We start from the raw sequence: 20,030 nt of genomic DNA, 5'->3' as shown, positions 1-20,030 counted from the left end.
CAAATAGCAATGAGCATGAACCATATGTTTAAATACTTGCAACAACCGTAATGTGGTAAAAAAAAAAAAAAAAGTCTGTGATTTTTGTTGTTGGCCAAGCCACAGGTACTAGCGATAGTAAGATGGCTTATTGTCTGCAATCTAAAAGCCAAGGAAATGCTAAATTTCAACTAGAGAGAATAAAGAAGTAAGTTTCCCCATGCAATTTCATGCACCCCTGAGTTCTGTCCTCCGACTCGTTGGTTAAGAAGCCCAGGTGTAGATCAGTGTCGCTAGAATTCTAAAGCCAGAGGACATTAGGGGAGAAGCCTTGACTTTATCTCCTACCCAGCACCTCTCTGGGTTCCAGCACCTCTCAGACTCTGGAACATGAACGGGGATCAACAATGTTGCTGGAAAGGACAGAGGCATAAAAGCAAGTCCCTCTTGGTGGCTGCTGCATGTTTGCTGGAGAAGCCTGACGGGGCAGCCCAGTAGCACCTCCCCTTGGCAGCATGGGAAGCAAAGCCCTGGGGTCCCATTGAACAGCATCATCTTGTATTCCTCCTGGTTTCTTTTCGTCTGGAGGAAATACCTTGGAGCAGGTGATGGTGAAGAGGCTGATGGGCCGCGAGGACAGCCGTCATCTCGTCGTGGTCGGAAGGATGGATGTACTCATAAATGCTGTTGCCCGTGAGCTCCACCTGCCGCAGAGGGAAGGGAAGGATAAGGAATCTTCTCTAGGACCGCCTGGGGGGAAGGAGGTGTAGGGTGTGTGTATCACAGGTCTGCACCCGCCGGGGACCGCACTTTGACCTCCGCTGACACCCACACCTTCTCCCCAGGCAGAAACATTAGTCTTTTTGCAAGCAGCACCCTGAATTGTCTCCCACACTTTCCAACCAGGCCAGAGAGCAGAGGCTTCAGCTGAAAGCCAAGAGTCCTGAGCAGGAGGAACCGGAAAGTGAAGGATGAAAAAGGTGTGCCAGGGAGGCGGGTGACCCTAACGACCTGGGCGGCATCCTTCATATGGCAAACAGCTTAAAACAGACCTTTGCCCTTCGCCTGTGCTTGAGTGCTGCCTGAGGGGGCTGACCAGCCAGGAGACCAGGGCCACGGCCAGAGTGTTCTCCCTGCAAGAGCCTTGTCTACTCAGAGGCAGAGGGGCGGGACCCCCCGGGGGCTCCGCTGAGCTTGAGAAGGACTCGAACCCCGACAAAGGCCCTTTCTCCGTCGGCTCTGAGCTGTGCCCCTCAGGCCCTGCCCAGCCTCTTTCACGTTGCCAGGAACGTGTCTCTGGCCTTCCTAGGCCTGGATGACTGTGTTAACCCCTGGTTCCTGCCCACAGGTGTGGCTGGGTGGCTGCGTGACCTGCTGGAAGGTTTGGGCCCACTCCAGATAGCCACGTGACATGGGGTTACTTCCTGAGGCTGCTACACTGACACTCAGACACCACCTACTTCCAGACACACCCCAGGGAGGACACCATGGCAGGGCTAGAGGTCACGTCTGTGTTGGACAGGACCCTGCTTTGCAGGGGTGGGGGCTCTAGAGAAATACCATAGTATGACCTTCACACAGAGGTCCCTGGTGACTCAGTGCCTAACCTGGAGACCTTTCCTACTGTTCTCCCAAACACAAATGCCATGATAGGAGATGACAGGGGTTCTCAAGACCTGAGCCTCCTCACCCATCTCAAGATGGGCAGTGGCATAGAATGTTCCAGAAACTACCACCATCAGAGCAGCCTTCTGAACAGAGATGGGTGGATCCTATTTCAGAGGTACAATAGTGCAGACGAAGACAGTGAGTCAGCACACCCAGGACTGATCAGGGGGCCCCAGGGCAGTGATGGTACTTCTGTCACAGCCAGTAGGAGCCCCACAGCCCCGTGTGGGAAGAAACTCAAGGTGCGTGAGAAATTGTCCCTGGATGGCAAAGACCCTTGGGTGGGTCTGCAGAACTCTTCCTCAGCCCTGCCCCAAGGGGAGAGGAGCTAAGGGCGCAAAGACAGGCTTGCAAGAGCTTTGTCCCCAACCACCCCCTCGGTATTTTTAAGTGTGTCACACCACCTGCTTCTTCGGGAAGCCCGTTGCTCTCACTCAGAACAGAGACACATGATCTTCTGTCAAGGGGCAGCCAGGACCGTGCCACCTCACGCAGCAGGACAACCCCAGCCAGGCGGTTTAATGACATTCTCCCAGGAGCCACCGTGCCAAATGAGCAACAAGGCCATCAGCTCTTTACTTGGGACCAAGGGGCCATCGAAAGATGAAGTGATTTATCCCACTCCTCGCAGCCACTTCTTCCAATTCGTTAAGATGTGCGAGTTGTCTCTTTATTCAGAATTTATCCAAATTATATTTCTGGCCTGCAAAGCAATCTTGTCCCTAAAACGCCTTTCACAGTTCTATTTTCCCCATTATTCACGGAACGTTTCTTTCCAATCTTATGCAAACAGAGCAATGGAGGGAATCCTGGTCCAGAAACCCTCCAACCTCCCTACTGAACGCTCACCTCCCAAACCTGGCACTTTCCTAATGACCCAGATGGATATTTGCCTATGAATAAAGTTATTACAAGATTTCATTAAAAAATAAGGAATAAAAACTAGACATTCTTCCCTCAAGTCATTCCTGTTAATCCTTAAAACGTTTAAATAGGGACCAGCCAGGTGGCGAAGTGGTTGAGTTGGCACGTTCTGCTTGGCGGCCTGGGGTTCATGGGTTTGGATCCTGGGCACCGACATACACATTGCTCATTGAGCCATGCTGCGGCAGCATCCCACATACAAAACAGAGGAAGATTGGCACAGACGTTAGCTCAGCAACAGTCTTCCTCAAGCAAAAAGAAGAAGATTGGCAACAGATGTCAGCTCAAGGACAATCTTCCTCACCAAAAAAAAAAAAAAAAAAGTTTAAATAAACCAGCAACATTTAAGTCAGCCATTTGGGACAGGACAATCTCCTTTTTCCCAAGGAGAACGATAGAAATTCCTTGAGAAGCTCTGTCAGGTAGAGAGTGACAGAGGCTAATAAATAATGGAGCATATTTTTTTATTGATTCACAATTTCAACACTTATTTTTAAAATGAAAAAATAGCAAAATTGTTTGTGTGTGTTGGCCTATCATTTCTCCTTTACCCACTTTTTTAGGGAAAAATGATAATTCTGATTACCTCCAAGTTCTTATTTAGAAAAAAGCAATTGTCTTTTATAAAGCATCTTCATATACTTGCAGAAAGATTCCCTTTTGTGCTTACAGAGATTCTATTCTTGTTTTAATCCCCAAGTAGCTTCATGTGTTTTCCAAGATCCCGTTCTTATCACGTGTGTTTGGAGAATGAGAAAGGTGAAGGTTCATGAATGAAAAGTCTTGATTTTCTGAATACTTGGGTCAACTATAAAACTCTAAGGCTGTCTAGGAAGTCTAACAGTCTTCAAATAGCGGAAATGTTTTTAAAGAACAAATTTTGGAATGATAAAACAGCGCTGACCTTGACTCAAAATTATGGTTGACATGGCGTTTCCTGTATTTACATATCTACTCGTGCTTTTGAATGTTGAAAGAAATGTGGCTACCTCACCAAAAAAAAAAAAAAAATTATGGTTGTTGTTATATAACTCCCCAGATCTCATACATCAACCTTATTAAAACAGACCCTCCGTGGGATATTTTAGTATTTGTAAAACCCCGCTAACTACAAAATGAATTGCTTGCCTACTAAGAGCTTTTTTATGTTTCGCTGAATAGCTTTTCTTCCTGCCAAGAAAGCTACATGTGATAAATACAGAACTAAATGGATACATTCTGGGTCGCCATAAGGGGGAAAGCGACCCAGAACGCAGAAAACACACGTCACTCTGCTCTGGGTGTTTTCCTGACTATGGTAAATTAAACATTTAAAAATAAAATGGTTTGGGTTTCAGGGTTCAAGTTATGTCAACAAACATAAAACGCTGTCCTTTCTCTTTATTTCAAAAGTGAAAGGATTAGGTCTTATGGCCCCGAACAACGCCATGGCTATTTTTACGGCCGAGCTTCTAGCCGCAATCTCAAATATTACATTTTCCTTCATGTGTCTCATAAACAGCTATTTCATACATATCTATATCTATTTGAAAATGTATACTAGTTACTTAGATGCTATATAATGTATGCAACTTTGGTAAGGAAATTTAAACCACAAGGATCCTTAAAAATGTTCGCAGAAATACCGAGCAAATACCCAGGGCTCTTCCTTCTTTGACTATGTCAGTCAATTATATTAACCAAAAAACCCTGGAACGAAGTCATTTAATAACTTACATGGATGAAGCACGCTTCCCCAGTCTGGCTCTTCCACATAGATATGAATTCGACTCTATGAATTATTATGTATTATTTCTGTGCACGTACACCGAATAGAATTTTCAAGCCAGAAGCTGGGCCCTAGTTCCCGACACTCAGCCCGTGGGCTGAGCAGACAGCTTGCATTTTGGGGTTGTCTCTCTCACTCTTTGGTACAGCAAGGATCTCTGTGTTTACTAATTTAAAAGCAAAAATAAACTAATAAAATCTGCCATATGAAGTAGATTTCTTAATCCGACACTCATTTAAAAAAAGTTCAGTAAAAGTCCTTGAATTGAGATGACCTCATAACGCACAAAGAATCATTTTTATACTCTCAGATAATTCAGATAGTTGTTTAGACGTTGCAGATTTTTTTTTTAAAAAAACACCACTTTGCTGTGAATTATCACACAATTATGGCAAACCTAAGAGCTTATGTTCCCTAGGAGCTGCTAACATAGAGTTTAACCCTGAATTAATGTAAAAGATTGCTGTTACTTAATGAGATAATGTCATTGAGAGTAATTGAAGGTTCTTCGAACATGAAGGGTGCTTTGTAAATATAAGCTATTTCTACTATCTTTATTCATCAGAAAATCTGTTTAAAGGGTTATTCTGACTACTGGGTAAAATTTTGTTAACGCTTTTATCTCTGGTGATTTAAAAAAAATTTAAGCTTATTTTAATAAGCTTAATAAGATTTAATAAGTTTTCGTGTTTGATATATTTGCTTAACTTTTTACTACCAATAAAAATAATCTAAAAGGTGCAAAAATCTTTTTTTTAAGAAAAGAGAAGTTGAGTATTTGACATCCTATTCAATACTTCATTTTACTATTTAAGTAAAGAAGACAGAAAAAAATACACATTGTGATTCTGCCTAGATTGCCTTCTGCAGAGTTAATGGTGAACAGGAGGCAGATCTGAGGGGAAAGACTGTCGCTGCTTATTTAAACAGTTCCCCACGGAAGACTCCCCAGGCACGAACGAGGGCTCGCGTCTGCATTAGAGTGTTTTTGTAGCTGGAGACTGAGGCCAGCGCAGTCCCGCCAAGAGATCAGGAAAAAATCCCTCGCTCTACACAGACCACCAGTTTGACTTATCTTTTTGTAAATTGACACTTCTCCCGGCAACATATAGATAGAAGGCATCTCTACAACTTCCTTGAAAAATGGTAGTGTATCACTCCCTCCCCTTTCACAATTAGGATACAAAGTTTTATTTCTGCATTATGACCAAAAGGAGATGCAATTTTCATTGTGCTTCTGTTTAGGTTTCCTTCTGTGGAGTTAATGGTGAACAGGAGGCGTATCTGTCACCCATCCAATATTTTGGTCGCTTTTGATTATCATGTTCATAAACATTCTTATATCCCACATAAAGAGAGAAAAATGACTGAGAGATGTAGGATGCTAGCTCAAGCAGCTTGGCTGAATGAACTGGAATGGTCTGGTATGTGCGCAGGCCCTTATGAGGTGACAGGACATTCCAAATGTCCACATAGCCCTCATATGTGCCCACCAACCAACACTATTTGAAGTTCAATGCTAATGAAACTGCGGTGATGCCTGATGTTGTGTAGCTCCCTATAGCTTATAAATCACATAAAATGGGCACTTTGATATGTTTCTTACCATGTTCCTAAAAGAGGGGTAGAGCAGACATTATTATTTTAGTAATGGTTCAGAGAAGTTAAGTACCATTCCCTATCAGACAATGAAAACCATATAACTGAATGCATTTCCCTTTTTGCTTTGACTGCTAGGGAGCTCAAATGTAAATTTAATATATGATAACAGCGACTTTACCTATTTTAAAATACATTTGACCAGTCATAATGAGAAAACATTTCAAATGACAAATATGTCATTTGTCATAAATGTTTGTGACATTATTATAAAAGTAATCAAGTCTTTATAAATTAGGATAGAAAAACTTAAGTAATCCGATCAAAGTCACTCAGCCACAGATCAAGTCAGGAGTAGAAACCAGGCTGGGTACAACTAAAGGGTCTTAAATAATTCTAAATAGGCCAAGGTGGAAATTCAGAGAATAGTAACTTTGGAAAATATAAAAACAGTAAATGTCATGTTCCCGTTCTGCCAGTATACTCATGAATCAAGTAGGTGTAAGAGCCAAACTTTAGTAACTCTTATCTCGGAGACCTGGTTTCATAAAAAAACAGAAAAGGAAGAAAAAAGAAAGCACCAAACAATTTTAATATGAGATTCACTTTAAAGGACTTTGCATAAGAAACACATAGGCACAGAAACCCACTGGGACATGAATAAGGACACACATTGGAAGAGAAGGTGGTAAACAAGTGGCAACTTTAAAAAACGTATTGGCAGAAAAAGAAAAGGAATACGTCAGATGCAGGTTTCCAAAGCGGTAATTTTGTTTTTCAATGAGAAAACCCGCGCCACATTAATTGGCTTGTTTTATTTTGGCTTTACTGGAGGAGGCTAGTGTAACATGGATTCTTCACGTGCCTCCTGGGAGCCCATTTCCTGTATCTAATTAATTCTAGTGTGTCTTCAGCTGTGATGAAAAAAGGCACTCTGATAATTCACAATGTAAAGAAACATTTAGTCCCTATGTATATAAAAAATGTGACTTTTAGAACTAGGATCCACGCTTGTTAAATCAGAAATGTGAATGGCAACAGTTAGACCACCCCTCCCCCCATCCGAATGGGCCCAGAGAGCAGCTAAATTCTCCACCAAACCCTCAGCCTGATGGAGACAGATAAAGCTGAGTGCATCTCTTTCCTCTAAGGGATGAACTCCTTTTTAGAAGGGGGTTCCAGAAAAATCGGTAATATTTAAATGTTCTAAAGAAACCAGGACCTTGCTGTGCAAAACAGTAGTAAACTGAGTTTTATGAGTTTCTATCACAAGCATATAAAATGCTTTACTGAAACGACCACTGAACTGGAAAAACTCAGGAAAAATTACCCTGAATTCCATGTGAACAGTCATAAATCTACCCCCCTTTTCTCTCTCCCCAAAGCACATTCTGCATAAAATCCATGTTCGGCACCAGCTTGCCCCTTACTTTCACAGCAACTCCCAATACCACATGCAGACCATCAACTGCGGACTGAAAAATCTCCCTTTGTGAAGCTCTTGTTAGTGGCAGAGAGCATTACTGTATAAGCAGAATCCAGGCGATGGGACTGCATCTCAGAACAAGGCTGGCCATTGCAAAGATAGCCTGGTCATTAATCCCAAGGGAAAAAGAAACTAAAAAAGTGAAGTATAACACAGAGAAGAGAAGCCCCACGGGACAGCCTAAAAAGATGATTTGGCAATTTTGGATTATGTGCATACACAAAAGCAGACGTTGGGTAAGACTGTCAAGATCCACCAACACTTAATTTAATATTTTGGTTGTACATAAAATTAGGCAATACCTACCTGGGACAAGCCTAAATGTACAGAAGCTGTTTCTGATATATACATGATTTTGCCATCAGATGCTACCACAAAAACGAATCCGTCCAAAGTCTGTAAAAGAAAACGTGTCAGGGTAAGAGATGATAGTTACACATTAGAGTCAGGTCTGATGGGTGTACCGTCACTGGGATGGAGGAAAGTATAAAACATTATCATCAAGGTGTATTTATTAAGAGCAGAAATGGAGCCCAGGGCCATGGGAAGGATGGTAGGTTACGACACTCAAGGTTTCGTTCCCGGCCAGGTTCTCAAATGCTTTTAAAGCACTTTAAAACCAGTCTTACGTCCACATCACAAAAACCATGCAAAACATTTGAGAATTCCTACCATGCTCAGTTTAAATGTAGTAGCTTTATTGTTTGGGGTTATTTTAGCACTTAGCACAAATCCGGAGTTCTATGGTTCTTAGGGGAAAATCTACCGCTATATAGACCATTTTATGTCATAATTGGCTGTCGTTCGTACCACTAGGACATAAGCTTTATTTGCCACAATTTGCTAGTTACCCCTAAGTACCATTTGAATAATAAATTCCGAACACTACCAGTCCCCAGAAAATAAAAGAAAATGCCTGGTTATTTAAAGAGACTATGACTACAGAATTAATTATTTAGAATTTGCAAGAGATCAAATAACCTTTGCAAAATTCAAGGGGAAAAAGTATCAATTTCTGAAAAATTAAAACAATCTACATGATATTCTGATTTTGCCTAGGTTGGCTGGCCCTCAAAAAAATAAAGTAAAATTATAAGAGGTAATTAAGACAAATAAAAAAGTAACGATTTTATTTATGTGTGGTGAGGATAAAAAGACTAAATTATTTTTTGAAAAAGGAAACTGCATTTTATTTACCCGTTCATATTTTAGATCCAGAACCAAAGAAAAGCAATAAAGTTGGTGAAAGACCCATACAACCCACAATGCTACCCCCATAAAAAATATTCCAAATTAATTTCTGGCCACAAATTCTATTTTTACAGCATGTAATTGAAACCAGATTACCTTTGGGTTTTTCTAAATCCACCCCCTTTTTGGAGGGGGGCCTAAGGAGAATGTAGTAGAAATGAAACTTGAAAGATATCTTTACACTCTGTTGTCTCAAATACAATTTTGCTGCAAAAATTCTTTGCCAACTAAATTATTATCTTTCCCTCCGCTGAGGCTGAAATCAACATCTTGATTATGAGCCTTACTTTCACGTTTCTAACTCAGCTACAAAATATTTTCCCAACTAAACTCCGTTTCAAAAATACAAATGATACAGCAATTTCTAAAGTTATAAACGTTGGGGCACATTTTGCATTCCTGCTGAACTCCAAACTCATTAAAGAGATACATTTAATGAAACAGTATCTGACAGCTAGCCATATGAGTTAAAAGAGAAAAAATTATCATAATTAAATTCTGAAAGTTGCCAGCAGTAGCTAAAAAAATAATATCCTTAACGGAAAATGTTGGGTAGCCTTCATAGCTTCAAATTACCTAATGCGCTTGCATGTACATTAACTGCAAAGACGCCGTCCACACACCACTCCGGAATTAATTAAATGCACAGTGGGAGAAACTTGGGGGTGTTGACTTTGCCCACCAGGTTTTCACTGGAGTTCCCAGGCACTTAGTTGTCCCTGATATTAGTGTCACTTATAATATGTAAGAGTGTCAAACATGCAAAATACCGCGCGCGGAGCTGGAAGAGAGGGTGGGAGGAGAGCGCGGGGCGCGCGGGAACGACTCCAAGAGCGCCATTACCCGCCCGGCTCCCACACCGTCCGCTTTCTGTTGTAAAGCTTCGGGTTTCAAATATGCCCCCGGATCTTCTCTTCCCCAAGGCACGCCTTTTTAAAAAATAAATCACACTGGGGCATTTGGGGCAAAAGAGTTTTGAAAAGATCTGCTTTTTCGAAATGCGGAGCTCATGGCCGACTGGCCAACCCAAGTCACAGTGTCCCGCGGCCAACTTTTTTTTTTCTTTTAAAGAAAACACAAAATAGAAGGAGGAAATGCAAAGTAGCTCTCGGTAGGCATTTTTCGATGGCAGAGACAAATGACGGGAGGGGGGGAATGAATCGGGTCGTTGATGAGGCTCTGTAAAGGGCATTTGAAAGATTCCGAGGCACGAGGCTTTGCTGTCCCCGCCTAGCGCCAGCCGCCAACTTGGAAGTGGCCAGTCGTGCGCACGGTTGCTCGGCCCGCGCCCCAAACACTGTGGAGGGAAATCCGAGGTCAGGGGCGGTTTAGCAGCCGTGGACTGAACGGCTCCCGGGCTGGGGCGCTAAGGGACGGGCCACAGACCAAGCAAGGGTTCTCTCCTTGAACCAGGTGACCCCGGAGGCGCACCATGTCGTGAGCTAGATCACTCAAGAACTGAACCACTTGGGTTGAACCCGGCTCCACCACTTGCTGTGTGACCTCAGGCCCGTTACTTAACCTCTCTGTGCCTCAGCTTCCTCCTCTGAAAAAAAAAATGAAGCTAAAAATAAAGTCCACTCTAGGTGGGTGGTGAAGCCAGGAGATATGGTAAGATTTAGAACAGAATCTGGCCCGTGGTAAACTCTCAATAAATGCCAATTGTTAATATTCTATTAGTGATGCTGTGTCTCCTTTATTTCCCTCCAGACACACACAACTGTCAGACGCCTTAGAGCCGCGGCACTCTAGCTCAAGGCGTCCTGATCATTCTTTCTCTGGCTCCAGCGCCTGGCACAGCGTCTGGCACGGAGGAAGCTCTCCATAAAAGTTTGCTGAGGGAAGTAAAGTTGGAAAGGACTTAACCACGCCCAGGGGCGCCCTTCTGCCTAGGTCTGGGGGTGGGGGGGCGGCTAGAGAGTCCCGGGGCTGCAGGGTGGGGGCGTCGAGGTGCCGGGTAGGGGTTGGGGCTGGCCCGAGGCTGCACTCGTTGAGCTGAGTCCATACTCGGATCTGACCCTCCCAGGGGGTGGGGAAGCCTCTTGCTCGGGGTCTGGGCATTATTTCGGGATGACTGCTGCAGCCTGAGGGCGGCCTACGGATCCGCCCCGAGCTCCGTGGGGAGGGACGTCTGGAGACCGGGATGGCGGGGTCGGAAGGGAGCCTCCACCCGGGCGCCCGCAGGGCCGTTGGCGGTGCCTCTACCTGCAGCAAGTGTGATCCCAGCTCCTTGGCGACGCTGTCCAGGGGCCCGGCGCGGCTAGGCTGTCCCCACGCGTCTCCTAAACCTGGGCGGGAGAGTAAAGCAAATCAGTAAACGGCAGCGCTCAGCCAGAGGCCGGGGCGCCGGGCGGGGCGCACGGAACCTCCGCACCCGGCGACCTGGTTGCCCCGGAGTCCCGAGCGTCCTGCGTGCCGCCTACCCCCGGACCCTGCAGGCCACCGTCTGCACCCTCTCCGTCGCTCCTTTGCCCTCGATTAAAAAGAAAAAGGTCAGAGGAGAAATTCCTGCCCCGCCAAGGCCTCAGGTCCAGGCGCCCGGCGCGCACTGAGCCCGCCAGGCTCCCGGGGGTCGCTCAGGTGCTCACGGCTCTGAAATTGCTGTTTTATTCGAAATGCCACAAAGTAATCTAATCCGCTTTGAAATCGGTCATCCTCGTCGCCAAACGGGGATATCGATCTGACCCGTATTTCCCCGAGCACCCTCCCTCACCCCTCCCTTCCCCGCATCGCTGGCAACCACGTTTTCCCAAAGACAGCCAGCCACCGACGAAAAGCCCTCCCCGATCTTTTGGCATATAAAAAAAGATCTTTTTTCAACCTCTTGTAATCTCTCGGACGCGCCGGCCCTTACAGGCGCCCTGGGAGCTCCAATCCAAGAGCTATAGCCCAGGCAGGGTTTACCTGGGGACTTCCCGAGCGCAAACTCCAAAGGAGCCTGCGGCGGGGCGGGGGATGGGCCGAAGGCAGTGAGAGCCGATGGTAACTAGGTAGTGTCTGTTGTCACTTAATTGGGGTCCCCTAGCGCCTCTGCTTCTTAACCGGCCCCTCCCAAGGCCTCCTGTTGCTCCCCACCACCTCCTCGAAGGCCACCAGTGTTGCAGAAAACGCACCAGGGGAAAGGCGGCCGTGCCCAGCAGACCTCCCTCTGCTGCGCCCTCGGCTCAACTGCTGCGACCCCGGAGATCCCAGGCTTTTCCCCGCACCCTCGGGAGGAAGCTGGAAAGCCGAGTAAGGTTTCGAAGCAAAGCGCTAAGCGCCAGCTGGGAGAAACCCCCAGCCGCTCCCTGGAGTCCCTTCGCTGGGGGCCTGGCCCTCAACCCTGCAGTTAGTGCCGCAGCCCTAGCGCGAGGTGGCAAAGGCCTGTGACCTCTGTCTCAGCCTGCGCCCCGTTCCCTCCCCCGCAGAGAACGCGCCCCCAGGCTCCAGGCCCACTCGCGCATCTCCCACGCCCGGCTGCGACCCTGTGCGCTATGGCTACGCTGGCGCGTTCGCCTCCCCTCCGCCCAGAACTGCGGGCCAGGCTGGCCTCCAGCCCGTTGCGCGCGGGGAGTGTGGGACCAGAGGCCAGAGCCCGACGCGCAGGGCAGGGAACCCTGCCCAGCCACGGCGAATCCAGGCACTGTTTCCAGGACCGCAAAGCCCCTCTGAGCGGGCGGCGGGAGTGGGTTCCCGGAGAGTCGCTGCGTAGCCGCCCTGGGTCGCCCACTGTCCCTGCGGGCGCCCGGTGCATCCCGGCTTCTGGAAGCCTCGACCCCAGAGACGCGGAAAACGCACCCCTAGCGCGAGGGAGCCTCCCTGGCCCAGAGCACCTCGGGGCCCAGCCCCTCTCCCCCTGCCCCCCGGCTTTGGAGACCCTTCCAGACAAACTCTGTTGGGCAACCAAAAAAGGGATGACCTTTAATTTCTCCTCCTGGGCTCTAGGAATTAGGGGCTTACCCGGGTCTCCCCAGAGGGAAGTGGCTGATTTCCACACATCCCGATCTGATCCCACAAATAGGATCGCAGTCCCGCAGCGTCCGCCACGTGAACCGAGGTGTCTCCTTAACCCCAGGAGACCACTGTCCGCCCCATTCCGCTCCCCAGGATGACCACAGTGACCACAGTCGTGCGCCATTGGCTCTCACGGGCAGGTCCTTCCTCCCCTCACATCCAGGCAGCCGTCCTGGCGGTAGTGTTTAATCCACTTAACCAGAAATGGAAAGAACCAAAACTTCAAAGCTGCGGGGCTTGAATGAAGAAATAATTTAATAAGAGCCTGGGGAAGGCTGATTTCTGAAAGTGGACAAATGTGCTCTGGCAACAGTCCTTTACCCTACTCATGGGTTCTTCCCCCGCTTTGGGCCAAGCCACCCTTGCCTGGCTCGGTGGGGACAGTAGTCTCAGCCTCCCGGCCTTGGGCTTCTAGAAGAGTCTGGGGCCCAGCGACCTGGGGAAATCTCCACCTTCAATACTGACCCCCAGACCAGATTCCCCATCCAGCTCTCCCAAAAGCTTTGTTGCAGGCTCTAGTCTTGTGTGCATTGAGTACACGGGACAATTTTCCCTATAACTCAAATACCCTGATACTTTAAGAGAGACTTAGTCCCTTGTATCATTACCATTTTTCCCACAACTTCCCGAAGCCTCCACTTTTCGGGCAGAGATTTGGTCCAACAGCCCCTTCCGGACCTGGCAGAGGTGGTAGGTGTGGGGGAGATCCCCTCCAGCATCCCTGCCCCCATGCCACCTCATCCCAGGGCCTTGGTGCTGCCAGCTCTTCCATTAGAAACCACCGTGGGCGAGGCCTTTCGCTCAGCCCATAAAAATCTACTTTAGGCTGAACACGGAGACCAAAAAAGGTAAGATTTGTAACAAAAAAATAATCATCTTGGTACTATAAAGCCATATATACTCCCCAAAAAGCGAGGCCCTGGGCATGTGGCCCTTACCTGGACCTAACAAAGGGCTTTATTTGTTTGAAAAATGAGAGGAGTGTAAGAAAAGACTGGACTAAGTTCCTCCAAGGTTATCAGCCATTGGTGGTCTGTCTTACCTGATCTCGGGAGCCACTCTTCACTTTAGGGGAGCAGCTTGGGGTCCCAAGCCCCACCTGTGGCTTCCTGCAGGGGTCCAGCTTGTCCTTCATGTGTCAGCAAGGGAATCTGAGGGGGACTTTCAGCTACTGGGAGTCCAGATGGCCAGGTAGGTCATGGGGAGGGCGTCAGCCACTAGGTCAGAGAGAAGAGGAGCCAGGTATCCTGCTTCCCCCTTTGCCTGTGAGGATGTGTGGGTGCCTGCACCTTGGTATCCACACTCAGCTGGCTCTTTGGCCTGCCACAGGAGCTATCTAAATATGGTCCCTCCTCTCTGGATGCTCACTCAGTCAACAAACAGCTCTTGAGTGGCTGCTGTGCAGGGGCCCTAGCCAGGCCCTGAGGTTACCTGCTGGGTCCCATCCTCCAGATGCAGGTAACAGAGCATAATCATGGAACCACACAAATAAGACGATTCTGCTCAAAGGGGAGGTGGTGGAGGGGTCCCCTCACTGTGAGGTAGGGTCACCCCTTTCAGTTGAGGGGACACACGAGTTGAGACCTAGAGGAGGCAGCGAGGTTTGCTTCTTCTGGGCCTGGGAGCAGGACTCTTGCTGCGGCCAGTGACCCCTGGGTCTGAACCTGGAGAAATGGTCTGGACTTTGAAAAAAACACCTAGGATGGACGGCAGATCTCACATATCCCCAAGGGCAACCTTGGGTATCTAAACCGATGACAAAAAGACTCCTCTATGATCTTATGAAAATTAAGTGGGGTTAATAACAGGGGACGGCCAGACCGTGCCACCACCCTTCCATGAAAAATTGGATCTGGGATTGATAAAAACGCGGAGGACAGGTGGGGGGGGGGTCTCACCTCCTCCTGCCTCCTCCTTCCACGTTCAAGATGCCAGCTGGGCCAGGCTGGACGCTCTGATCCCCAGCAAGTGCCCTGACCCCTAACCTTTACTTCTTACCTCTAAAATGGGGTGGTTTGGGGATTAAATGAGCTAAACTGCCAGGCGCCGAGCGAAGAGCTCAGTCCAGCAGAAGGCCTCCTTGTTTGCCCAGGCTGCCACTACCTTGGTCCAGCCTTCTCTTGCTCTCCCCTTCCATCCTGCCTCCAGCCCTCTCCTCGGCTCCCCCTCCCCCAGTAACTACCCCGGCGCCTGTGGAGGGGGCGTGTTATTACCAAGCGTGGCCTTTCGCGTGTCGTGGGCCATCTGAGGACACAAGTCACGCTTGCTGATTGCAAAACACTCCAAAGTCAAGAAGGGTGTGTGCATATTGGGGGAGTAAGGATGGGCTATTCGGCTCCCACCGCGCTCTCTCTTCTCCCCTCACAAGGCGCACGTCCCGACAGGGCCCACTGCGGAGCCAGCGTCCAATGCCCGTCACTACGGCGTTTACAACACGGAATTCAGAGCACGACCACCGCGGGGGCGCATGCTCAGGAACTCCCTTCGGGGCTACCGGGCCCCAGGAGCCTGTGCAAGGTTGTAACGGGGGGAGCTTGGGGCCGAGCCCCTGCCTCGCTGTTCTAGGAGAGCCCGTCGAAGAAGCCTGCGTCTCTAATATAGCCTTCTCCCTCAACTCCAGGACCCCAGGAAATCGTCGTGGTTCTGGGGCTCCTCCGCGCACTTCAGCCTTTTTCCGGTGGTGGAATGCTTCGTTCTCTCCGGGATCCCTGAAAAGCCCGGCCCTTAAGCCCTGTTCCAAACCAACAGTCGCAGCGCGGGCTGGGGACCGGGTGCGACGGGAGTGGTAGAGATGGGCGCCTGGAGAAGACCTGACTCGGGCCCGACGACGGAGCAGGGCAGCGGAGGGGGCCTCCAACCTGGCCTTGCCTGGCCGCGGGCCAGTGTCGTACGTGCTCAGACGACAGACTGAAGTCCCCACGACCCCAATGCCTAATGCTTAGACTTTGAGGGGTGGGATGGAGGCCCGGCCGCCGCCGCAGTAACGAGTGCGCAGCGCCCAGCGCCGCTCGGAGGAGGCGCCCTTGCCGCGCCCCGGAGCGCCTGGGCCAGGCCCTGAGCGCCGGCTCCCGGGGGTTGAATCTGCCACACGCGCGCGCTCCAGTTCCTCGCCACCGCCAGGGCCCCGGGGAGGTCCCTTCACCACTGCCCAGAGCTTCCTGCTCAGCGACTGCAAGCTTTCCCCCCGCCGGACCCCACAGCATGTCAGGCTCCCAAGTAGAGATGGGGAGAGGATTGTAAAAATCCACATTATTCTAAAAAATAAGGCTTTTTTTTTTTTTTTTTTAAAAAAGCTACATTTCGGGCTGTGATAAAGACTTGGAGTCTGTGACCCCATGTCAGTTTAGGGCGAGTGTCTCCTCACCAAACCCTCTAAGTCAAAGTGCTTCCGTTCCTGACAATTTCTAGGAGGGCCTCCCTTCTCCTGGCCCTCTAGTGTGTGTGTGTGTCTGGGGGTCCCTGCCAGAATCTAAAGCCAGATAATTCTCCACACTGGAATAATTCAGACCTCCAACCCCACTTACTTTTGTGTATGAAGGACATTTTCACTTCTTTTTAAGTGAATGTTGTGCTCACTGTCGCTGTCCCTTCCCCCTCTTTCTCGCCCACACCTGTCTGGAGACTTCTGGTCTGGGAAAAGGGGCGGGGGCCTCTGTTCTCCTTCCTATAGTCACTCTTAGCTTCCAAGTCCATTTCTGAGCCCAGACCCTGGGCCAGTCCCTCCTGCCAGCCGTGCGTGCGAGGGCAGGGAAGGGAAGCCATCCTCTGTGCCACCCCGGGGCACAGGAATCCCGGTGAGATTGGCCGTGGAGCTCCTGCTGCTCTGACTCTGGCTTCCTGAGGCCCAGCGTAGATCACCCTGTGGTGGAACATGCCCCGCGTCCTGCCTGGCGTCGTCCCCGTGCAGCCATGGCCAGAGAGCAGAAGAGTTTGCCCACCCCGGTGCTTCTGTATTTCCAAAGCGCCCCCTTTCCTGAAGGGAAGGCCGGCCATACTGCAAAGAGGGCAGGCAGCCCATGGGCCCCAGCAGTCCCCTGAGCCCTGGGTGTACCAGGCCTTCCCGACCGGCCAGTGAACTCACAAAGTTTTCAATTCTGAGTCCACTTCGGAAGCCATCCTTGCTCTCCCGCCCGCTTTCCTGCCCATCTACCTCCCGCTTCCTAGTTCGCTGCGAAAGGGGAGAAGACGTGGCCCAGTGAGTCTTCCAACTCCCAGCAGTAAGTCCCAGGAGGTCCACGGAGTGAGGCAATCCGCTGTTTAAGCCACAGCTGGCCATGGAAACTTGGTGAGCTCACAAAACGGAGTGACTGGAGGAAGAACATGTTAGAGTTCCACCTGCACCGCCTGGTCCCTCACTCTTGATCCCAGGAACCCTGTGCAGCGATGGAGCTGCTAAGAGGCCCATTTTACAGACAATGAGAACGAGGCCCCGGAGGGCAGGCAGAGCTGAGTTTTGGACTGGCTGTAAAAACTACCAGCACCCCCAAGCCAGTGCTCTGGCCTATCCTTGGAGCATCCACCTTGGCTCCAGTCGCCTCTTTGCTCCTGCACAGGGACTCTCCAAGGCCCTCTTTCTCTCCTCACGCGGGGGCAGTCTTGAGAATGAAAGGAGCCCAGGCCGGCTGCCTCTCCTGCGCGCGGCCGAGAACAGGCGGCCCACCGATCTGCCACGGTGACAATGGCCTTCTCTTGTCCTTGCGCTGGCACCTTGGGAGAAAGGTCCTCCCCTCTCTGGTCTCAATTTCCTCAGGTATAAGGGTTAATCTGGTGATTCCTGTGGCTCCTTCGGACTGTGTTATTCATTTTCTGACCCCAAAGTCCTAACTTGATCTCTAGATCCTTCTTCACCCAGGGATCCTGCTCACTCTGGGGCCATCGAACAGTGAGATCGCTCTTGGCGCATCGGCTCCACTCGGGATCTTTCCATCCGAAGCCGCCAAGAGAGAGCCGGAGCAGGTCTGGGAGCTCCCGCCACCACCCAGGACAGCTTTGACCCTAAAAGCTCCCTGACCTCAACGGCTCCCCCACGCCAGGCCCAGTCCCAATCCCGCACCACATCCCCCGAGCAGATCCGAGTCCCCCACAACAGGTTAAATCAATGAAGGTGCGGCTTCCAAGCCCCGGCCCTTCCGAGCTCCCGGGAGAGCGAACAAGTTATTCTGCATAATTCAGATCAGTCTAAACGCATCTTTTCCTCTGCCCGAAGCTGTGGGCTTCTCAACTCCTCAGCCCTGACTGATTTGAGGGGAACGTTGCTGCCATCCAGATCTGCCAGCTAGAGGCCTCTGAGCGAGCGCAGGGACCAGTCGGGAGGCTGTGGGTCCACCGCTCGAGGCCAGTGCTGCAGGAGACCGCTACCTCCTGCCTGTCTGGATCAATGGGGATCCCACAGGTTCAGGGCCATTTCCAAGACTCTAGGGCCACACAGCTCTCTCCTGACCTCACAGAGTTCCAACCTAGATGGTCACCTCCCAGAGACGCACAGGCTGCCCCTCAACCAGGCCACTACCAAACAAAGCACCTGGGCCTGGTGCTCAAGTGTCCTGCGACCTCCAGCCACCCCACCCCTGACACCGTCTCAGGGCCAAGCCATTCCGGGCCCAAATGCCTGGAGACTGGTTTTCCAGAGCTGGAACGCACAGACTCGGTTCAAATATCTGCAGAAGCAGTACATGCACCACTTCCCAATTTCCACCAGGCTCTCCTAGAAATCCCCCACCCGACAAACGGCTTACAATTAGTCCTCTTTCTCCAGACCTCCCTTTCTAACAAATTTCCGGCTTATTTGAAATCATCAGTAACCACACCATTTAATGTTCTCATCATTTCTTTGTTTGTTTCTATTTCCAACGGGGAGGGGGAGAGGGGGCGGGTGTCCTATTGGGGTGCCACACCGGCTTTGTAGCATGCGGATTAAGACCCAGCTCACCCAAGCAAACCAGTGACCACCACACCTCCCCGGCTAGGAAGGAGACTTGTCCTTTATGAAACTTAATTCTCTTTTAATTTTCACTGAAACTTCAGCTGGAGACGAATTATTTTTTCTTCTCCGCTGGAGGGGTCACCTGGTCCGAAAGCTCCCAGTGGGAGGACTGGAGGGGGACCTCGGTTGAACGGGGTTGGAAAGTGGAAGAATGCATGCTGGGCTCCAGTGGGCCGGTCTGGGGCTTCCATGCCAGGGATGAAAGCACCCTGGGCCTGTACCGCCCAGCTGGGAGGCCGTGGGGAGGCCACAACCCTCGGCTCTCCGTCCTCCCGCGCTTGGCTCCCCGGCCAGGCCAGCCGCGCTGGCGGACAGGCCCTCTGCGCTCCACCCGGGAGGCAGTGTGAAGTGCAGCTCCAGACCCAGAGACGATTACAAGTAACAGGCTTAGGGCTGCTGACCGCGAAAGGTCGAGCTCACTGACTTTGGGAGGATCACCTGGCCCAGGGACTGCCTTAACTGAGGTGCCCAGCGGTGGAGGGACACCTGTCGCTGCACTGCAGCGACCCTCCAGTGTCCTGGGGCTAAAGTTGTCTCCCTACTCCCACATGGGCTTCTGGAGCTCCAGAGGCCGATGCAGCCCTCATGGCTTCTCAGCCTGGAGGTCTTGGGGCACCCATCAGGCCAGGTGTCAGAATCTCTGGTGCCAGGCCCCAACGACCCCAGCAGGGGACCGAGCCACTGGAAGATGATCGGTTCAAGGCCGCGGGGACACCAAAAGCGAATGCCGTGGTGACCAGGCCTCTCCCAGCTCTGCTGCTCAGAGGTGCCTGGCCTGGCAGCCACAGTCACCCGCAGGCAGGCCGTGAGCTGGAGGTGAATGCCGGCCCAGTGCGCCACCATTTCTGACCACCGCGGTCTGCCGGATCCTCGGGTCCCAGCGAACTTTACCCACTGTGGCACCTGCCCCTCTGGGTTTATAATGCCAATGCAGAAAAGAAGACTATGCTCAGGCCCGCCTGCCATTTCTGAACTGATCGCCTCTCTCTCTCCTGCCAGTCTCTCCTACCCTGACTGCCCGCACCCCAGCCCCAAGAGAGGCGAGCAGAGAAGAGGGGACCTGAGAAGCGGGAGTTTGAGGCCTCTGTCCTCACAGTGCTCTCGTCCGCCTAGGGCCTGCAGGGCCTGGGCCTCCTGGGGCACTCCACTCTCTCCCAGGGGGAGCAGCAAGCACCCTTCACCCCTGCAGGGTGCATATGATTCCCCTCTACAGAAAGAGAGAGAGGAATGAAGGAAGGAAAAGATAAAAGGGGGAATTAAATAAATGAAGAAAGAAAAAAAGGAAGTTAGACTAGAATGGACTAGCATGAACACAGAACAATTCTTGGTTCGCCCCAGCCCAGCCCTGGGCCGGGAGATGGACTGGTCGCCCGGGTGCC

General features: G+C 50.5%; 1 protein-coding gene across 1 annotated transcript in view; it reads right to left on the bottom strand.

Moving 5' to 3' along the window:
* LOC124231546 (single-minded homolog 2) overlaps window positions 1-20,030 on the bottom strand; it is a 48,139-nt gene that overhangs the window by 27,147 nt on the left and 962 nt on the right. Inside the window, exons 2-4 of the mRNA XM_046648338.1 lie at window positions 10,881-10,963; window positions 7,731-7,820; window positions 575-683 (exon numbers count right to left, since the gene is read on the bottom strand). Coding sequence (XP_046504294.1) covers window positions 575-683; window positions 7,731-7,820; window positions 10,881-10,963 — 282 coding nt within the window. The remainder of the gene's footprint in view (window positions 1-574; window positions 684-7,730; window positions 7,821-10,880; window positions 10,964-20,030) is intronic.

This window comes from Equus quagga, chromosome 21 (assembly GCF_021613505.1).
Source record: "Equus quagga isolate Etosha38 chromosome 21, UCLA_HA_Equagga_1.0, whole genome shotgun sequence".
NCBI classification, from domain to species: Eukaryota; Metazoa; Chordata; class Mammalia; order Perissodactyla; family Equidae; genus Equus; species Equus quagga.
The sequence above is the reverse complement of the archived record's forward strand: the minus strand, read 5'-3'. Positions and strand labels throughout refer to the sequence as shown.